The following is a 16320-nucleotide window of genomic DNA, read 5'->3' as shown; positions in this document are numbered from 1 at the left end:
ACTGTAAACACTGTAGAAGTTCTACATCATTTTAATCATTTAAAGTGAAAGGATTTTAATATATAGAATAGTGTGAACGTAACTTAACTGTTTCCTTAATAGTTTGTTTTGCTTTGTGTGGTAAAACACTTTGCCTTTGTTTAACTGAATCTGTGGCTTTGAGAGATTATCTCTATGTTTTTAGTCAAGTGAAGATTTGCTTTGGTTATCCAGGTTAGATATAGGTAGATACTACTTTTGTAAATTATTTGGATGGGAAAAGAAATTAAGGGAAGTTGCACAGCTGATAGAATTTCCTTTCCACAAAATGCTTATACCAACAAAACAGGCAAAAACACTTCAACCTCCTTTTGAGTCAAAATGGCTTGAGGTGCTCTCTTCTAAAGAGTGAGAGCCTTTTAAACAGCTCCTGGTTGTATGTTTGTTTTGGTTTTTTTATGTTTTTTGGGTTCTTTGGGGGTTTTTTGTTATTTTTTGCTGTCATGAGTGACTATGAAGAAGCAAAGGATATAAAATAGGAGATATTTGCATTTCTATTGGGGAACTGAAGTGTTGTAATAAGAAGTTAAGAAAATATAATTCATCAAAAAGAAAGAGAAAAACTAAATAGGCTAAAAAGGATGATTGAATTAAAATTTGGATTTACACTGGATAATGGTTGAGATGTGTGACTGTATCTGGGGTTTTTTCAGTCATCTCAGATTAACAAGGGTAAGGAATGGATGGGAAAAAAAAAAAGAGATTGTAATAGAGCTGCCAGCCATAGATTCTGCTTTCCAGTGAAGATGAACATCCCAGGGCTCCCTGTCTGGCTAGGGCTCCCTTCCTGCTGTGTTCAGCACAGCAGAGACTGGACGATCTGCCAGGTGCAAGACTTCTCTCTGCATGCCTGGTAAACAAGGAGCCCCACCATGGAGACCTCTCTGGAGGCTGAATTTTCTCATACCCTGCAAGAAGAAAAATCATGGAGGTAAGAGGCACGCTTTTAAAATCATAATTAATGTAGGGCTAGCTATTGATATGAAAAGCATTTCTCAGGCAAAGAAAGTTTCACTGTAAATCTCATCAATGTTTTTGTAACTCAGAACAACACCCCCTGCATATGCCTTTCTTTACCAAATGAATTTTTGTATTGATGTTTGGCACAGAGTAAATCTTGATAGCGTAAAGCTTTGATTAGAGTCTGCTTGTAGATGATCTGTTTCCACAGCCCAGCTAGAAAAACTGTTAAAAGAACAAAAATCATATCCCTCTCTGAGGTCAGCTTGGTGAGGTAAATGTGTGTGCCATGTTGGAAGGGTTTCTGCTTGGAAGTGTGCCATTTCCTGCCTTGCTGGGTATCACTAGAATTAATGCCATGGGCTACTGCTTACCAGGAGTTAAAAAAAATAATCCAGGGTAAAATAAAGAAAAAAATGAGAATGAAGCATCTCCTGAAGAAAAAATAATTGTGTGCACATAGTGCATGAATGATTTATTTTTAGTTGCGACTCTTCCACATGTGCTAATAATTCCAGTTTCTCTGAGCTTTAAGTTCATTAAAGTATAAATTATATGTAAAATTTTTTGAGAATTGTGAGTACACTTCATTTTTATTACTGTTTTACTTTTTTCTATTTAAATTTTTTTGAACACTCAAGTTTTAGTTTTCTTCTTAAATAATTTTATTAATTTCATACAGGTCAAAAATTATTTTCTTTATTCATTTAAAAATACATTTTCTTCATTTTATTCTTTAATAATGCACGGGAGTTTTAGCAACCTAAGTAGGAACTAGATTATCTTTAAAATCCCTTCTAGCCCAAACCACTTTGATTGTATGATTCTAATCTTAGGAAAGGAAAGTCTTCAGCATCTGTGGGATGTAGCTAGGTTGTAATGGTGCACCTAAGGTGCTGCCTACTGCAATGATTGCCTTCATTGCTGACTATTTGTGACTTTTGAAGAAAAGGGATGGGGTGGGAGAGGAGAGTGAGTGTCCCCTTAAATCCCATAGATGAAATGAGTAGTGGTTGTCTTTGGACAGTGAATCAGTAACTTGTTGAATATAGAAGCACTGGGCAGCTTCTGTTTCACCAGCCTGTCTTGTGTCTCTCTGGGGTATAGGTGCTCTACTAGTACCTCTGCTGTATACCTGTCCTGGCTGCACAGGCTCACTCTGGACAGGAGATAGAGGCACACTCCCAGAAAAGTGCAGTTCCCAAGCAGCTCTGAATCCCTTGTGAGTGTTTTGTTGTGATGACAGTAGCACCTCACACCATTCCACTCCAGAACATGCCCAGCATGGCAAGAAGCTGAAGTTACAAACAGCTGTCCTATGGTTGATTGAGTGTTCCTGAGGCAAGATGTCTGTTGTCTGGAGCAGGCAATACAACTTCACACAGAGCTAAAGTAATAGCCAGGGGACTGTTGTAATATGGTATGTGTGTCTGTGTTGGTGAAATCGGGAAGTATGTAGTGATATGTCACAGGATCCTCTTGCAAAACATAGTGTGAATGTGGCTATTGTGCTCCAAAGGAGGCTGGGACTTCTCCAATATGGATGTGACAGGGACTTGCCTTCCAGCATAGAAATTGACGTTAATTTAACAAAGTCAAAAAATAATGTAGCCAAAGCAGAAATCTCTATGGAGTTCTATGCTTAAACTCCAACACATGGGGTCACAAAATCCATTTCTGGCTGCTTAGGTATGTCTGGTGATGCATCTGTCCTAACTTTCATTTTCAAATCTTTTGTGTACACACTTGACCAGTGGTGGAATTATGTTTTCTTTTGAAGTGGGCCAAGTAGGTATCCAAGCATGCAAAATTTGTGAAGACAGAGACTAGTTTAGAAAAAGGTACCTGAGCTGATGTTCCAGAGATCAAACTTGACCAAAGAGAAAATGGGGAATGCAAAATACTGGATTTCACTCTGTACTCTAAGGTCTACATTTGCATTTTATTAAAAACCCCCTGAGCAACCAAGCCACCATGCTGAAAGGTGCAAGATTTGGACACAAACCTTCTTGGACTGTGAAATGTTTAGATTCTGACTTTTCTGTGTTCTTAACCAGTGCTCTAATAAAGATTTAGGGTGCAAAATATCTGTATTACCAAAGTGTAAAGGGAGGCTCTTCCTATTAAGGGTTTTTTAAGAGTCTTTTTACTGAAGATGGAGGAAACATTGGTAGAAGCAGAATAGTATTTTTTGCTATTGTCTATTCTTCAGGGATAAAGTAGTGAAAGTATCAAACTAAAAGAAAATGTGGATTAAAATATAGGTAAGGTGTAGTAAGTAACAAGGACTAAAAGGCATCTGTTAGAAAGAAATTATTTTCAAAACTATGATCAAGAATTAGAGTTCCATTTGAGCTGGGAGCCTAAGAGATATTGTTTCTGTAAACTTTAAATCCATCAATGCTTCTACATAACTGATAGTTTTCAAAACGTGACATGGGTCAATTATACTGCCCAGCTTTTAGTGAGTATCTTAATGGGGGTTCTGAAATATGATGTAATATAAACAGTGGATGAACACAGTAATTCGAGAATACAAATTATGCAGGAACAGTAAAGTAGCTACTTTAGACATGATTTTTAAAAAAGGTTCAAATGAAGCAAACAACAATAAGGCTGTTGCCTGTTGAACTTAGTAACAGCTTCAATCCACACAGAAACTGTCTTGACTGAAACACTGTTCTGCATAGAAAGAGCACATTGTTAGAACTGTGCTATGATTGACTTTATTCAGAATGTGACAGAGGTGCCCTAAGGAATATCAGAGAGAATAAAATTTCATCAGGTGAATCACACCATTAATTTATGTGGAAACTAGAGGTAACCCACTAAGGAGAGTCAAAATGGCATTTGCTAGAGAGTAAAACATCCTTGAACTGGCCACTCCTGAATAGTGTCTGCAGGACCCCCATCTTACAAAAGGGTATAGTAAAAATATACCCCTTTTGAGTATAAAGAGGTATATTACTTATCATAAAAAATATAGGGGAGGTATGCTAGAAAAAAAATACTGCTGTGACTGTTTTTGGCAAAGGTGAGATGAAAATGGATTTTCTGTATTTTTTAAAGCAACAAGTGGGAGCCCATCTGAACTATTTGGAAGCAGTTTCAAAGTCCAAACAAAGCAAATAAACATAGTTTAATTGTACAACTCATTGCTCCAAGAATTTTTGAAAATCAAAAGGATGAATTGATGCAAAGGGTTGTTTTACAAATACATTTAAGAAAGTTCCAGAAGCAGCTCTTAAAACCAGTGTTGTGTATGTGGCTTTTGGTTCAGTAAATCTGTAAGATCTAGGACATTGGAATTTGTCAGTATACATATTAAAATAATCCATGGAAGCAGAATATTTAACTTCTTTCTTGTTTCTTCTAAATATTTTTTACTGATCCTCTTAGGCACAAGAAAATAGACTCAGCAGATTTTTGACCTCGAGTATTTTTTTGCACAAATGTGTCACATCCCACTCCTGTGAGTACTCAGGATTCGTTGATGCCTGTGGTTAAAGATTTCCTGGACCTATTTGGTAATGGGCCAAGGGGCTTTGAGCGTATTTTGGTGGTTTCAATCAACTCTGCTGTATTGACTCTTCCTTGATAGCTCCTGACCCCTCCTTGTCATCAATTCTGTGCTTTGTGTGGTCACCATGGACCAGAACAGGGAAGTGGGCCCAGAAAGGTGCTGCCCTACCTCCATAGGGCCCCCCTTTTCAGGGGTTTCACTGTTCTATCAGTGGCCCATCAGTGTTTGAGGTATAGCAACACATTAACTCCTTAATGTGCAAGCTTCTAGAAGATGACAAAACTTAATTGTTGTTTTTTAACCAAAACATTTAAATTTCATTTTGTTCAGTATGGTGATGCTGCTTATCTAAAAAATAGTGTTCTTGGAAAATTAGCAAATGAAGTATCTGGAATACAAGTACAGTAGATACATTGGCAGAGTAGACCTATTGTACATGTAAAGCCAGATCCTAGTGGATGCTGTTAGTTGTGTATTCCCAACTGTAACTGATGTAAAGGGTTTTGTAACAGCACTGAGTACTTGGGTCCTGGCACTGTCCTACTGAAAGATATCTCTCTGTGGAGGAAAACTCCTTATTCCCCTTAAGCATATTATATGTAGTCTCCATATGAACCAGAGAGTGTGTTTTTGAAATACTTGTTCCTTACAAAGGGTAATAGGACTATGTGAAATGTAGCATCCAGAGAGGCATTCCTGGGCATTCAGTTTTGCTAATAGGTGTTGAGGTATTGTGACTCACTCCTACCCTGCTTTCAGAGTTGAGCTTTAAAAAAACATGCATATTTCTCAAAGCTAGAGATAGGCTATAGAACAAGATGCTTCTATTGATATAATTAGATAATAAGGGAAATCAGTTCAAGGCACAGATTTCTAGGTTAACAGAATCTGGAATTCCTGCTGATGAAAAAAAAACCTAGTCTTCCAGACCACCCACCTTGGCAAAGCTGGTTTTCTTTTTATTAAAAGCACTAGAAAACCAGAAAAATAAATTTGAATACCCATGAACCTGTCTGGTACATTACTCTAGAAGCAAAATTTCCATTTATATATGGAATTTACAAAAAAGAAATCTGTTCAAACTGATCTAATGCTGTTATGATTAAATCCAGAAGGAAGAGGCTTTTAGTGTGATTGTCAGAAATCACTGTTTCCTATTTTTCAGTTTGGAACATATGAAATGACTTGAGCATGCTTTATATTTCCCAGAACTAGCAATTTTCTGTCTTTGGAAAGTTTTAGAGGGAGGAGCTCAGAGGTGCTGTGGGAGGGACTAAAATTCATAATAAAGTTTTGGCACGAGGGGGAGAATTGTCAGAATAGGAGGTTTCTTCTGAGGTTTTGCTTTTTCTATTTTATTTTTTTTTCAATTTAGGATGATAAGTATTTATGTTCAGATTCTTCTAATAATTCTCTTTTGGAATGCTGATTGTCAGATTATTCCCAGGATTGAAGAATGTGGACTTTCATGTTCTCAGGTAATCTCTTGTTCCAATTTGCTGTCTATTAATATAGTAGTTATATGCTGTCAAAATAATTGTAGGAAAAGCAAGAGAGAAAAAAGGGGAAAAATATTTCAGCTGTCCTGGACATTAACTTTATATTCCTATCCTTCTGAATTAAGTATCTAAAGTGGCAAAAATTACTCTGAAAGGGTGTAGGAAAGTGCATCTTTACACCATTTGCAACTGATGCTGTTAGTTTAAAATCTGTCTTTTGTATTTGAAAAAAAAAATTGGTTCATATGAATTAATTTTCCAGAGTGAGTTTTTACAACAGCAGTGGTGCCAAAGAGATGTGAGAGGGAGGAATGAGAAGTTTAAAAATTGCTAATTATGTTAGGAATATATTAGCACTGACTTTGCTGTGAATAAATGGATTAAGCGTGAGAAAGAGTAGAATATGTTTTTCATTTTGTGGGTTGAATGTAACTTCAGTATTAAATTTAATGACTTCTGTATGTGCATGAAAGGAGTGTGAACCATACCATCTCTTTAATAGCTTTGGATTTTGTATGATTCCAAATATGCCCGCCAAGGGGCAGTGTGGAGATATTCTGCTCTTGGCATTCTGAAACTGTAAGCATAGAAAGAGTACACAGAAAGATAAATTAAAAAAAAGGATATTAAATAATAGGCAATCTGACTTTCAGTCTTAGTGGAGAATGATAACTGTGTACTGGCTACAGAGAAGTGAAATTGATAATATGAAAGAATTTCTCTGTATAAACTTCTGCTTGAAGATGTCAGTATTTAGGACAAGCAGTGAGACATTCTAAAGATTGTTTAAATGTGGTGGCACTACCCAGATATTAAGTTAGTTCATTTTAAAGCAATTTATTCTATATTTAATATATGTATCCTAGAAAAACGGTAGGAATAAAGATACTTATACTAGATTGAACAAAAAAAGCCCTCTCTATATTTAAATATTTATGTAATGTAATTAATGTTCCTGTATTCAAGTTCTGTAGTCTCTATCTACTTAGATGTTTTTGGAATAATAAAATATAGCCATAAGAGATTAATCTCTAGATGTACCCAAATACTTTTCAAGAATTTTTATGTACTTATGTTCATGAACGCAAATTCCCATGTATTTTAAATAATTTATGCTCCTTGGTCTGCTGAAATGAGAGTTTAAAGTAGAAATGATTTACCATTCTAATTTATCCCTCCAATATGTGTAGTACTATCAGGCTCAGCATGTAAAAATCATTAGCAACCTTTTTTGATGGGTTTCAGTCTAGGGGATAGGATTTACCTCTGGGGACCTTAAGGGGTATCTTTCTCTGTCAAGTCTTCGATATGTATGTTACGAAGTCTGATTCATAATTGCCTTTAGACACACCTCTGAGGTTTGTCAGACTGAATCCCTTTACCTTTAAAAGTGTGTCTTACCTTTTCCAGTACCAAAGATTGATTAACTGAGAAAGGCATGTTTTATTTTTCTTATTTACAAGGGAAATACATTGTTTCCAATATAGCAGAATTAATCCATCAATCATTTGTCATATTAGGGACAGGATTCAGTTCATGTTCTTTGTGTGATGTTTCTGCTAGTTGTAGAGTCTTGAATGCATTAATGACTTTTTAAGACAAAAATGTTTTCTCAGAGGGAACAATAATGATCTCAACAGCATAAATTACTGCCAGCATAGCATTTTCAATCTAGTGCAAAGCACTTTAGCTACATGAATTTTAGAATCGCATGAAGAGCTTGTTAGAGGAAACTTCTTCCTTTTCCTTTGAAAGTAACTTCAGTTTCTCTGCATAACTGACCATGATTTGTGGGCTCAGTCCAGCTCATGAGTTATTCTAAAAGTGAGCAGTCTTCCCCATGATGTGTAACTCAGTGTTCTTCATAGGGGCACCAGTCAGGGGTTACAGTTTGCCTTTGTGTGTGTGAAATATGTGTGTGCTCCCTTCTGCTATAGCACATCAGATCACAAAGTAGAGAGTCAATGACTTGTTTCTATCCATTTCCTTAATGTGATAATAAGATATTGTAGTTTTAAAACTGTCAGAGATTTCTTCAGCTGCTGTTGTTACAGTGAATATTATAGAATAGAATATATATAGAATGTTAAGTGAATATTATAGGAAATAGGATTTTTTTCTTAGGAAGTTTTCCCAGAAGTTTGCATCGTAAATTTCTCTTTTGCATTCAAACTTGAGGCTATGTGGTTCTTCATAAGGCAATAGGGATATAAAAAACAATTAATTTGCATTTTTCTGCAATTTTCAAACTATGGGTATTGTCAGAAGTTTTTTTAGCAGGTTTAATAACTGAAACTGTTGAATTTGACCAGTAGACTAGATTTTAGTGTGGCTGTGTCCACGAGATATTTGTGAGCAGTTTTGACCTCCATGGTTACTCTTTATCAGAGTAAAGCACTGGTTGTACTTAAGAGGGAAATAGCAACATTACTATTTTGAGGCATATGACTTGCAAAACATCTTCACTGAACTGCTATCACAGCTTTATGAATCATTCTTAGTTTACCATGGGTCTTCAGCATTGCCTGGTGTAAGGCAATATTCGGGTTTCATTACTGTAACACAAACTGTGCATTTGTTCAGTACAGGAAAGGAAAAAAAAGAACATTGGATGTTTATGCCAGTATTAGGTGAAATTTTAAGCAGCATGAAAAATATACAGTTGTGGGTTGAATGATGGGAAATGAACTAAGCTTTTATTATGTGCTATGATTTATTTCTCCTTTATTTGAATAGCTTGGCTGTAGAGGTCATGTGATATTCTAGAATTCAAAGATTAAATGCTATAGGTATGGTCTCCATGCCCCACCCAATGGGAAACATGGTTATCAACCAAGTTTCCCTGTAAAACCATAGGGAAATCCCAGCCTGCAATTGCAACTGGGTTTGTGCCCTACTCATTTTACAATCCACATTGTTTTCAGGCTGTACACAAAGAAATAGGCTTATGCCAAATTTGATTCAACAGCTGGTAAAGATCAGGAGCACTATATTTAAAAAACACTCCCCAGAACACTATGAAGTATTATTTGTATTGTCTGCCATTTAATGCACTAATGTTTCCAAAGTCTATGGATAAAGAAGAAAACACTGAACTGAATCTGGGATTTCCCTCTAATTATAAAGGTTATTGGCAGCAAATCCTTAATATAGCTGCTGCTTGTTTCTGCTATTCATAGTCAAAATACGTGGTGTTTCTTTACTTGATATTTATACCATGGATCAGTCCATTTTTGCTGAATACAACACACTGCAAAACCAGTGCTACAATATGGCCTTTAGTCCACAAAGTCAGCTGACATAAATTGGTATTCTTTGTTCATTATTAAGCAATTAATATTTTAAAAGTGATCCCAAGCCTTTAGAAAATGGACATGATAATGTAAGTGACATAATTCAGTCGTCCTCTAAAATCCGATTGAAAACATAATTTAGGCATGGGGAATGTCTAAAGAGACTGATCAGAGACCTGGCTTCCTCAGGGTGAATGACAGGAATACAGCATGAAATCCCATTTTAGGAATACAATTCAACACAGAGTTTTTTGAGTAGGCATGGATATATCTGATGACTGAAGGAGATGCATAAATATATGAAACATATCCTTTGGTAATATTTGCTCAGGTGCAGTACAATCCATGAGAGCATGCCCTAGAGAGAAAGCCTGGGGTCTACCTCTCTGCCTGTCATCAAATCACTTTTGTGGCCCTCTTCAAGTAATTTCATTCCTCTGGTTTTCACAAGTACAAAAGAGTTCTTATCTTCCTGTGTGGTGTGTCTTAATCATATGTTTCCACTAACTGCTTTGAATATTATGAGTTTAGTTCTCATTATTTAAAACAGTCATACTTAAGAGGCTCAATAATATTGATTTGTTGTATTAGAGTGATATTAACCCATTTGCTTAGATATCCAAGCTCGCTTGGCTTCTCTACTGGTACTTAGAAGAGCTGAAATTAGCACATTTGGGTGGCTTATCTATTGGGCTGTGTTTCACATATGCTCTTTGGGTCAAAGGCATCTTCCTGTTGTGTCCTATGCCACTGGTTGGGTGCTGTCACATTTCCTCTTCCCCTGAGAAGGAAACAGCCAGTGACAGGTACAAACAGGGACTTACTGCAGTGTTCCTCAGTGTTACAGCATGTACCACCAGTTCCTGTAAGAGAAGTAGAGACGGAGAAAGCTCTGCAATTCAGAACTTGCAAAAACTGCAATGGTAGCTTTTGGGCTTTTTCCCTTTTCTCTTCCTCATGAGCTCCAGAGAAAGGTTTCAAGGTCTGGAAAGAGACTAGCCACTGAATAGCAATCACAGAATACAAGCAGTCATGAAAGTTAGGGGCACAGACTTAAAAGGTGTTGGAACTGGACCTGACAAAGTGTCTTGGAACTGAAATACAAGGCAGTGCTAGAAGCTTCACTGTGAGACATCAGCATCAGTTATGTGCAGCCACTACCCATAGCAGGAGATACATATTTAAAAAAAACCAAAAAGGGATATATAAGAAAGCTCAGCAGATGGGAGCAGCTGGCCTTTATTACTGGCAGTAAATTTTAGCTTACAAATCTCTCTCAGCCCTAATCTTAGGATCTAATCTACCCTTCAGCTCCATTTGGACCCAAAACTAAGTAGTGGCTATTGACACTTGGAAGTAGGTGCTTTCCACAGCCATCTGACTGCTTTGTAGCTGGAAAACTACTTGTAATTTGATCAAATGTGGCCAGGACAGGTTTTCTAGGAGTGGTAATAACTTTAATGAGGCCACGTGGTGTGACCTAGCTTGTAATTCTTGCAATAAGGTCTAGGAATAGTTTAGTTTGTACTTTTGTGGAGCTGGCAGTGCTACATTGTCATGTCTATTTTTACTGTTCCATTCTTCCTCTCCTGACAGAATGCCTGTGCATAGGAGAGAACCAGGGATGACAAAAAATGAGAAGGACCAAAAGAGGTTTAAAAAACTTCTTTCTAAGGATAGGTTTGGATACTCTCCTTGCTTTTTGGCTCAGCATTGAAATGGTAGGCTTCGCGGATGGATGGATGGATGGATGGATGGATGGATGGATGGATGGATGGATGGATGGATGGATGGATGGATGAATGGATAAATTTGGACCTAACAAAGGAGTTTCCTCCTATCTCTGTCTAAAAATAATTTGGTTTCTGGGGGCCTTAAATTTCTGTGTGCCGTGTTGTGGCTTGGTGGTTGTTCAAACCAGGATCCCATATTTGAAGTTATATGAGTTTTGTTACCATTATCCCCACAAGAGATCCCTAGGTTTTATATACCAACCTGTTACAGATGTTTTTATAGTAGTTTTCATACTGTCAGAAAAATATATTTCCTTATAGTTTTTTTCCTGATTTTGTTAACATTTACTAGCTATTTTTTGAAAACTAGGAAATTACATGCTGTCTTAAATAAATAAGAATACAAACCAAAAGTACTCCCCAAACTGCAGTGTTTTGCTGAGGAAATTCCAGACCAGCTCTGAACTACTTGTCTGGGAATGATTATAGAACCAGTAAATTCATGTATACTCAGTTGTGATAAAGACACATCATAGCATTTCTCTTGCATTCACAACCACAGGAATTCACTGGGCCAGAATTTTCTAATGTCATGAATAAACTGGAAAATTAAAAGTAACTAATGATGCTGAGCACTAGGATAGATTGCCTGTGGAGCTTATAGAGATCTCCACACACACTAAGAAAATATAGCTGAGATATGTCTAATGTAGGTCACATATATCTCAGAAAAATATCATTCTTCCTGAGGCAGAAAAATAGAGTAGATGACATCTTGAGTTTTTTCGTAAGACAAGTGTCTCTGCTTTCATTAATTCATCCTCTTCTCTTTTGTGGGATCTGCAGATGGTCCTTCAAATAGTATTTGACTTAATCCTTTGGAACAGTCAGCAGAGCCAAAGACCTGTTTTGCTCTATGGCAGGTCCTGTCCTTCCAGCATGCAAAATCTAGGACTCACCATGAAAACTGTATGGGAAATGCAATCTCATTCAGGAAGTGTCTATGCAAAAATGAAGAGAGTTTTAGTTCTAATTTGCAAATTACTTGTGGGTCTTTCTCTTGAAAGGAAATGTTTCAACATAGTTGCATTGAATAAGTGAGGTGAATTTCGATAATTTCTGGAAAACTGTTTGTCTTGCTATTGCCTCTACTTGTCTGCATATTTTCAGAGAGCATGAATCACATAAACAACACTGTACAGTACTAGATGTGCAGTCATTGTCTTTTCTTGGAAAAACTGAGGAAATTGAATTTATTGCAGCTATTATTCACCGTATTCAGTTTTATTTTTCCCTTTCATCGCTACATATGCAAACTTCCTTCATCTTTTTCCCACTTTCTCATCTCCCTGACCTGCTTTTCTTTTTCTATGTCTGCAATGATTTTTCTCCATTGCATTTTGAATTTTGATATCTTTGTTATGATTTTTCATAATTTCAGTTATTATTATAATGTAATGCTTCATGCTTAGTTTTGATAAGTAATATCTCTTCTTTGGAGTTCCCACCCTCATTTTCAACATATTATATTTATATATGATACAATAGAATAATCTCTAGAGCATGGTCAGATTTGTATTACTGTTCAGTCTGCCTTTGTAGCTTATTTTCTCTTCCATGTGGAGGTCAAAAGTCACGTACAGTTTTTAAGCAAATGTATGGCATAGGTGGTTTTCAGTAAGTGCTATCATTAAAAATGAGGCATAGTGTGAAACAACATATGAAAGCAGTGAACACTGATGGGTTTATTTAGCTGTTGTAAAATTAGTAGTTTCCTGCTTTTTTGGAAGCCCTTCTATTGGACCTCTGCCTCCTTTAATTGTCCTGTGTGAAGTTTAGCAGCTATAGTACATGGAGGATTTATTAAGGTAAACTGATTATTGCACATTTTGTTTCCCCTTCCCCATACCCCCACAAAACTATGATTAACAGTAAAAATTTCGAGAAATAGACACATATAATGACATTTTAAATTATTAATTTGTATTGGATATAATTAATTTCTCTTTAAATTTTCCAAATTTATATATAACTAGCTTTTCTATCAATTATCTCAAACTGCAAATGTTCACACTACAATATACACTAGATATTTTCAGTAGGGTTTCTCTACATGGCAAATTTTGAATTTTTAACATTTCTCATGTACTATACAGCTATTTCTGTCAGGGAAAGGTATTTTTGGCTTTTGTTGTTCTTGATAGGAGAGCAAAGGCATGTATGTAGGGATTCTGGTGTAGGGATTCTGATGTAGGATTCAGACTTTCAGACACCACAATAATACAAATATGAATAGCCAGGAAATAGTCCTCTCAAAAATTTTCAAGGATACAGCTGAAAAACTTTTCACATACTAATATTTCCCTTATTTTGTTGTGGCTAGAATGTTTCTGTAACTCAAACAAGCACTATTAGAGCCAATCAGGCATGTTTAGCATTGTCTTTAATAGAAGCAGTTCCTTAAGTGATACTGTGGCACCAGGCAGGAATGCAGAAACCTCCCTGGACAGTCAACTGAGACTACCATGGCTTCTACCATGTCCTGTGGGATCATTTGTATGGCCTTACATCCTTACACAACATAAGAAGCTAAGGCTAGAGTAAAACCAAAGTCAGCATTAAAAATTATTTCTCATCTGGAAGAGCTATAATCAGGGGTAGTTCCAGGATTATTTAGATTTGAAATTTGCTTCTATTTAAGGAAAAGAGAGTGAAATACAATTTTAATCAGAGCCACAAAACCCGGAAACATGTGCTCCTGCTTTGAAGGGAGTCTCAACCCTGAAATGTGGCCTCCAAAGTCTTGGAACTCTTATAAGAAATTTTTGCCAAGCGTGCTATGTTATTCTAAATTTTAGTATCAGTTTGTGATCCATGATGGCAGCATTAGCAAGTTCTTTTTTGTTTTTAAGTTTCTGCACCTCCAACATTTCAGGGTAGTGTCTAAAACATTCACCCATTTTGTGATGCTGCTCTGTTCCTGTGGTTCCAGGCTATTAAATACAGATTCAGTGGAAATCATGAGAAAGCACTAGAGACTTGTCAGGGCAGTATGAGAAGCCTGCATGCTCACCATGGTGCTGCATCAGGAAAAGCAAGGGAAAAAGTTAAGCACCTGTGTTGGGTTTGAAGCAAGATAAGCACCACGATCAGCTACAGCACAGACGGCTATCACAGCCGTGCGGTCCATCTCCCACTGCATCAATGTGATGGATGGCGAAAATGGCGTTTATTGCAGGGGAATTTGACATTTTATAACCTAGGGTCATTGTGCTACTCCCATCTGCTCACGTCACACTTAGGTGCTATTGGCTAATTACAAAAGGCCTAGCTGTCCTAACAGAGGGGGGTCTAATAGCTTCCCGTTACATCCCGGTATCTTCCGCTCCGCTATGCCCTAAACTACAACACACCTGGTTAGTCTGATCTCCACTCTTGAGAGTCCGCAAACCTGAGTTATGAGTGAGAGTTTGATGCTCTCTTTGTGGAGCAGCTGCTGAGAGCTACTCTTCCAAAGTTTCAGTTTCTGGTTTGTTTTCTGATCAGTGCTTAGAATAAAATATAAGTAGGGAACAGTTCTCCCATGTGAATGTTGAAAGCATTCAACAAACTCAAAAATTTCACTGTGTCTTCCCTGTCCTCCTCTCAGACCAGCATTCTTCCATTTCCCCTCTGTACACTCTGACTGCTTTGACAGGAGGCCTGGGAAACCCTCCCATTTACCACACAGTGTGGCAAACAGGCAGCTCAGAACTGCTTCAGTTTAAGGAGGATGTTGAACTTGGTGGTCCCTTGAGATAAGAACTTGAAAGATGGAGTACAAAATCTGGAAAATTCCCATATTCTGCTTTCCTTCTCTAATATTTACAGTTTGAAGGAGGCTTGAGCTTTGTTAGTTTTACTCTGTTACTATTAAATCTCCAGCCACCTGCTATGCTGGGGGATGTGGACATAGATGTGTGTCACTGAGTGTCTGCTATCCCTGACATGAGCTAGACATCATTCCAGTTTCATTCTGGTCACAAACTAAACACCAAATTGCATGCAGGGATATTTCAGATCAGAAAAGGAGATGTCTAATAAGCTTAGGTACCTCTAGTGTTGTGCGGCAGTTCATGGGGTATTATGGATCATGGTGCTGAGCTGAGATTACCAGTTTGCGTAAATTATATTTCAAGTTCCTCAGCCCTCTTGGCTGACTTATTCCTTTTGAAAATGGCTGAAAACTTTGGCTTTATTTCACTAGCTACTAATGCAAAATCCTCACGGAGAAATTGCCTTACTTGGGAATGATGTGACCCTTTTCTCACGGGCAAAGCTGATGTTTGAATAGGTGTGTTGGGTTTGTGAAGTGTTGGTAGCTGGGCAGGGGTGGCTTCTGTAAGAAACTGCCAGTCAGCTCCAGGACAGCTCCACTGCTGGCCAAGGTCGAGACCATCAGTGACGATGGTAGCACCTCAGGATATCAGCTTTCTGTCGTCCTCTGATGGAGCAGGTGGATGCCTTAAGGAGGTTGGGGTCCTGTGGGAAGCCTATGGTGGAGCAGGCTCCTGGCAGGACCTGTGGCCTTTGGAGAGAGAGGAGCTACATTGGAGCAGGTTTGCTATCAGGACTTGTAACCCTGTGGGGGACCTGCACTGGAGCAGTCTGTTCCTGAAGAACTGCACCTTGTGGAAAGGATCCACTCTGGAAAAGTTCATGAAGAACCTCAGCCCATGGGAACGACTCGTCTTGGAGAAGTTCACAGAGTTCTGTCTCCTCCTGTGGGAGGGATAGCTTACTGGAGCAGGAGAAGGAGGAAGAGTATAAGGAGTCCTCTCCCTGAGAAGGAAAGCATGGCAGAGACAATGATGATGTGATGTGTGATGAACTGACAGCAGCCTCCTTTCCTTGATCCCCTGCACTGCTGAGGGGGAGGAGGTGGACAAATCAGGAGTGTAGTTGGGTCTGTAATGAAGGGAGGGGTGGAAGGAAGGTGATTTAAAGTTTGTTTTTTATTTTCTTGTTAACTAACTCTGATTTTAATTGGGAATAAATTAAACTAATTTCCCCAAGCTGAGTCTATTTTGCCTGTGATGGCAACTGCTGGGTGATCTCTCCTGGTCTTTATCTCCAACCAGGAGCCTTTTGTTACATTTTTTTGTTCCTGGTCCAGTGGTGGAGGGAAGTGACAGAGTGTCTATGGTGAGCACCTGGCATCCAGCCAGGGGCAACCCACCACAACAGACAAAAAAATTTATCCCCACTTGCATCAAAGTTCATTCAAATCAGTG

General features: G+C 37.8%; 1 protein-coding gene across 3 annotated transcripts in view; it reads left to right on the top strand.

Moving 5' to 3' along the window:
- Nucleotides 1–5833: 5833 nt before the first annotated feature.
- Nucleotides 5834–16320, top strand: part of IL17REL (interleukin 17 receptor E like) — a 43105-nt gene continuing 32618 nt past the window's right edge. For all 3 annotated transcript variants that reach the window (XM_015626902.1, XM_015626900.1, XM_033514723.1), the window contains exon 1: nucleotides 5834–6000. In XM_015626902.1, coding sequence (XP_015482388.1) covers nucleotides 5899–6000 — 102 coding nt within the window. In that variant the 5' untranslated portion in view covers nucleotides 5834–5898. The remainder of the gene's footprint in view (nucleotides 6001–16320) is intronic.

Source organism: Parus major, chromosome 1A, assembly GCF_001522545.3.
Source record: "Parus major isolate Abel chromosome 1A, Parus_major1.1, whole genome shotgun sequence".
NCBI classification, from domain to species: domain Eukaryota; kingdom Metazoa; phylum Chordata; class Aves; order Passeriformes; family Paridae; genus Parus; species Parus major.
This window is presented reverse-complemented; position numbering and strand designations above follow the sequence as displayed.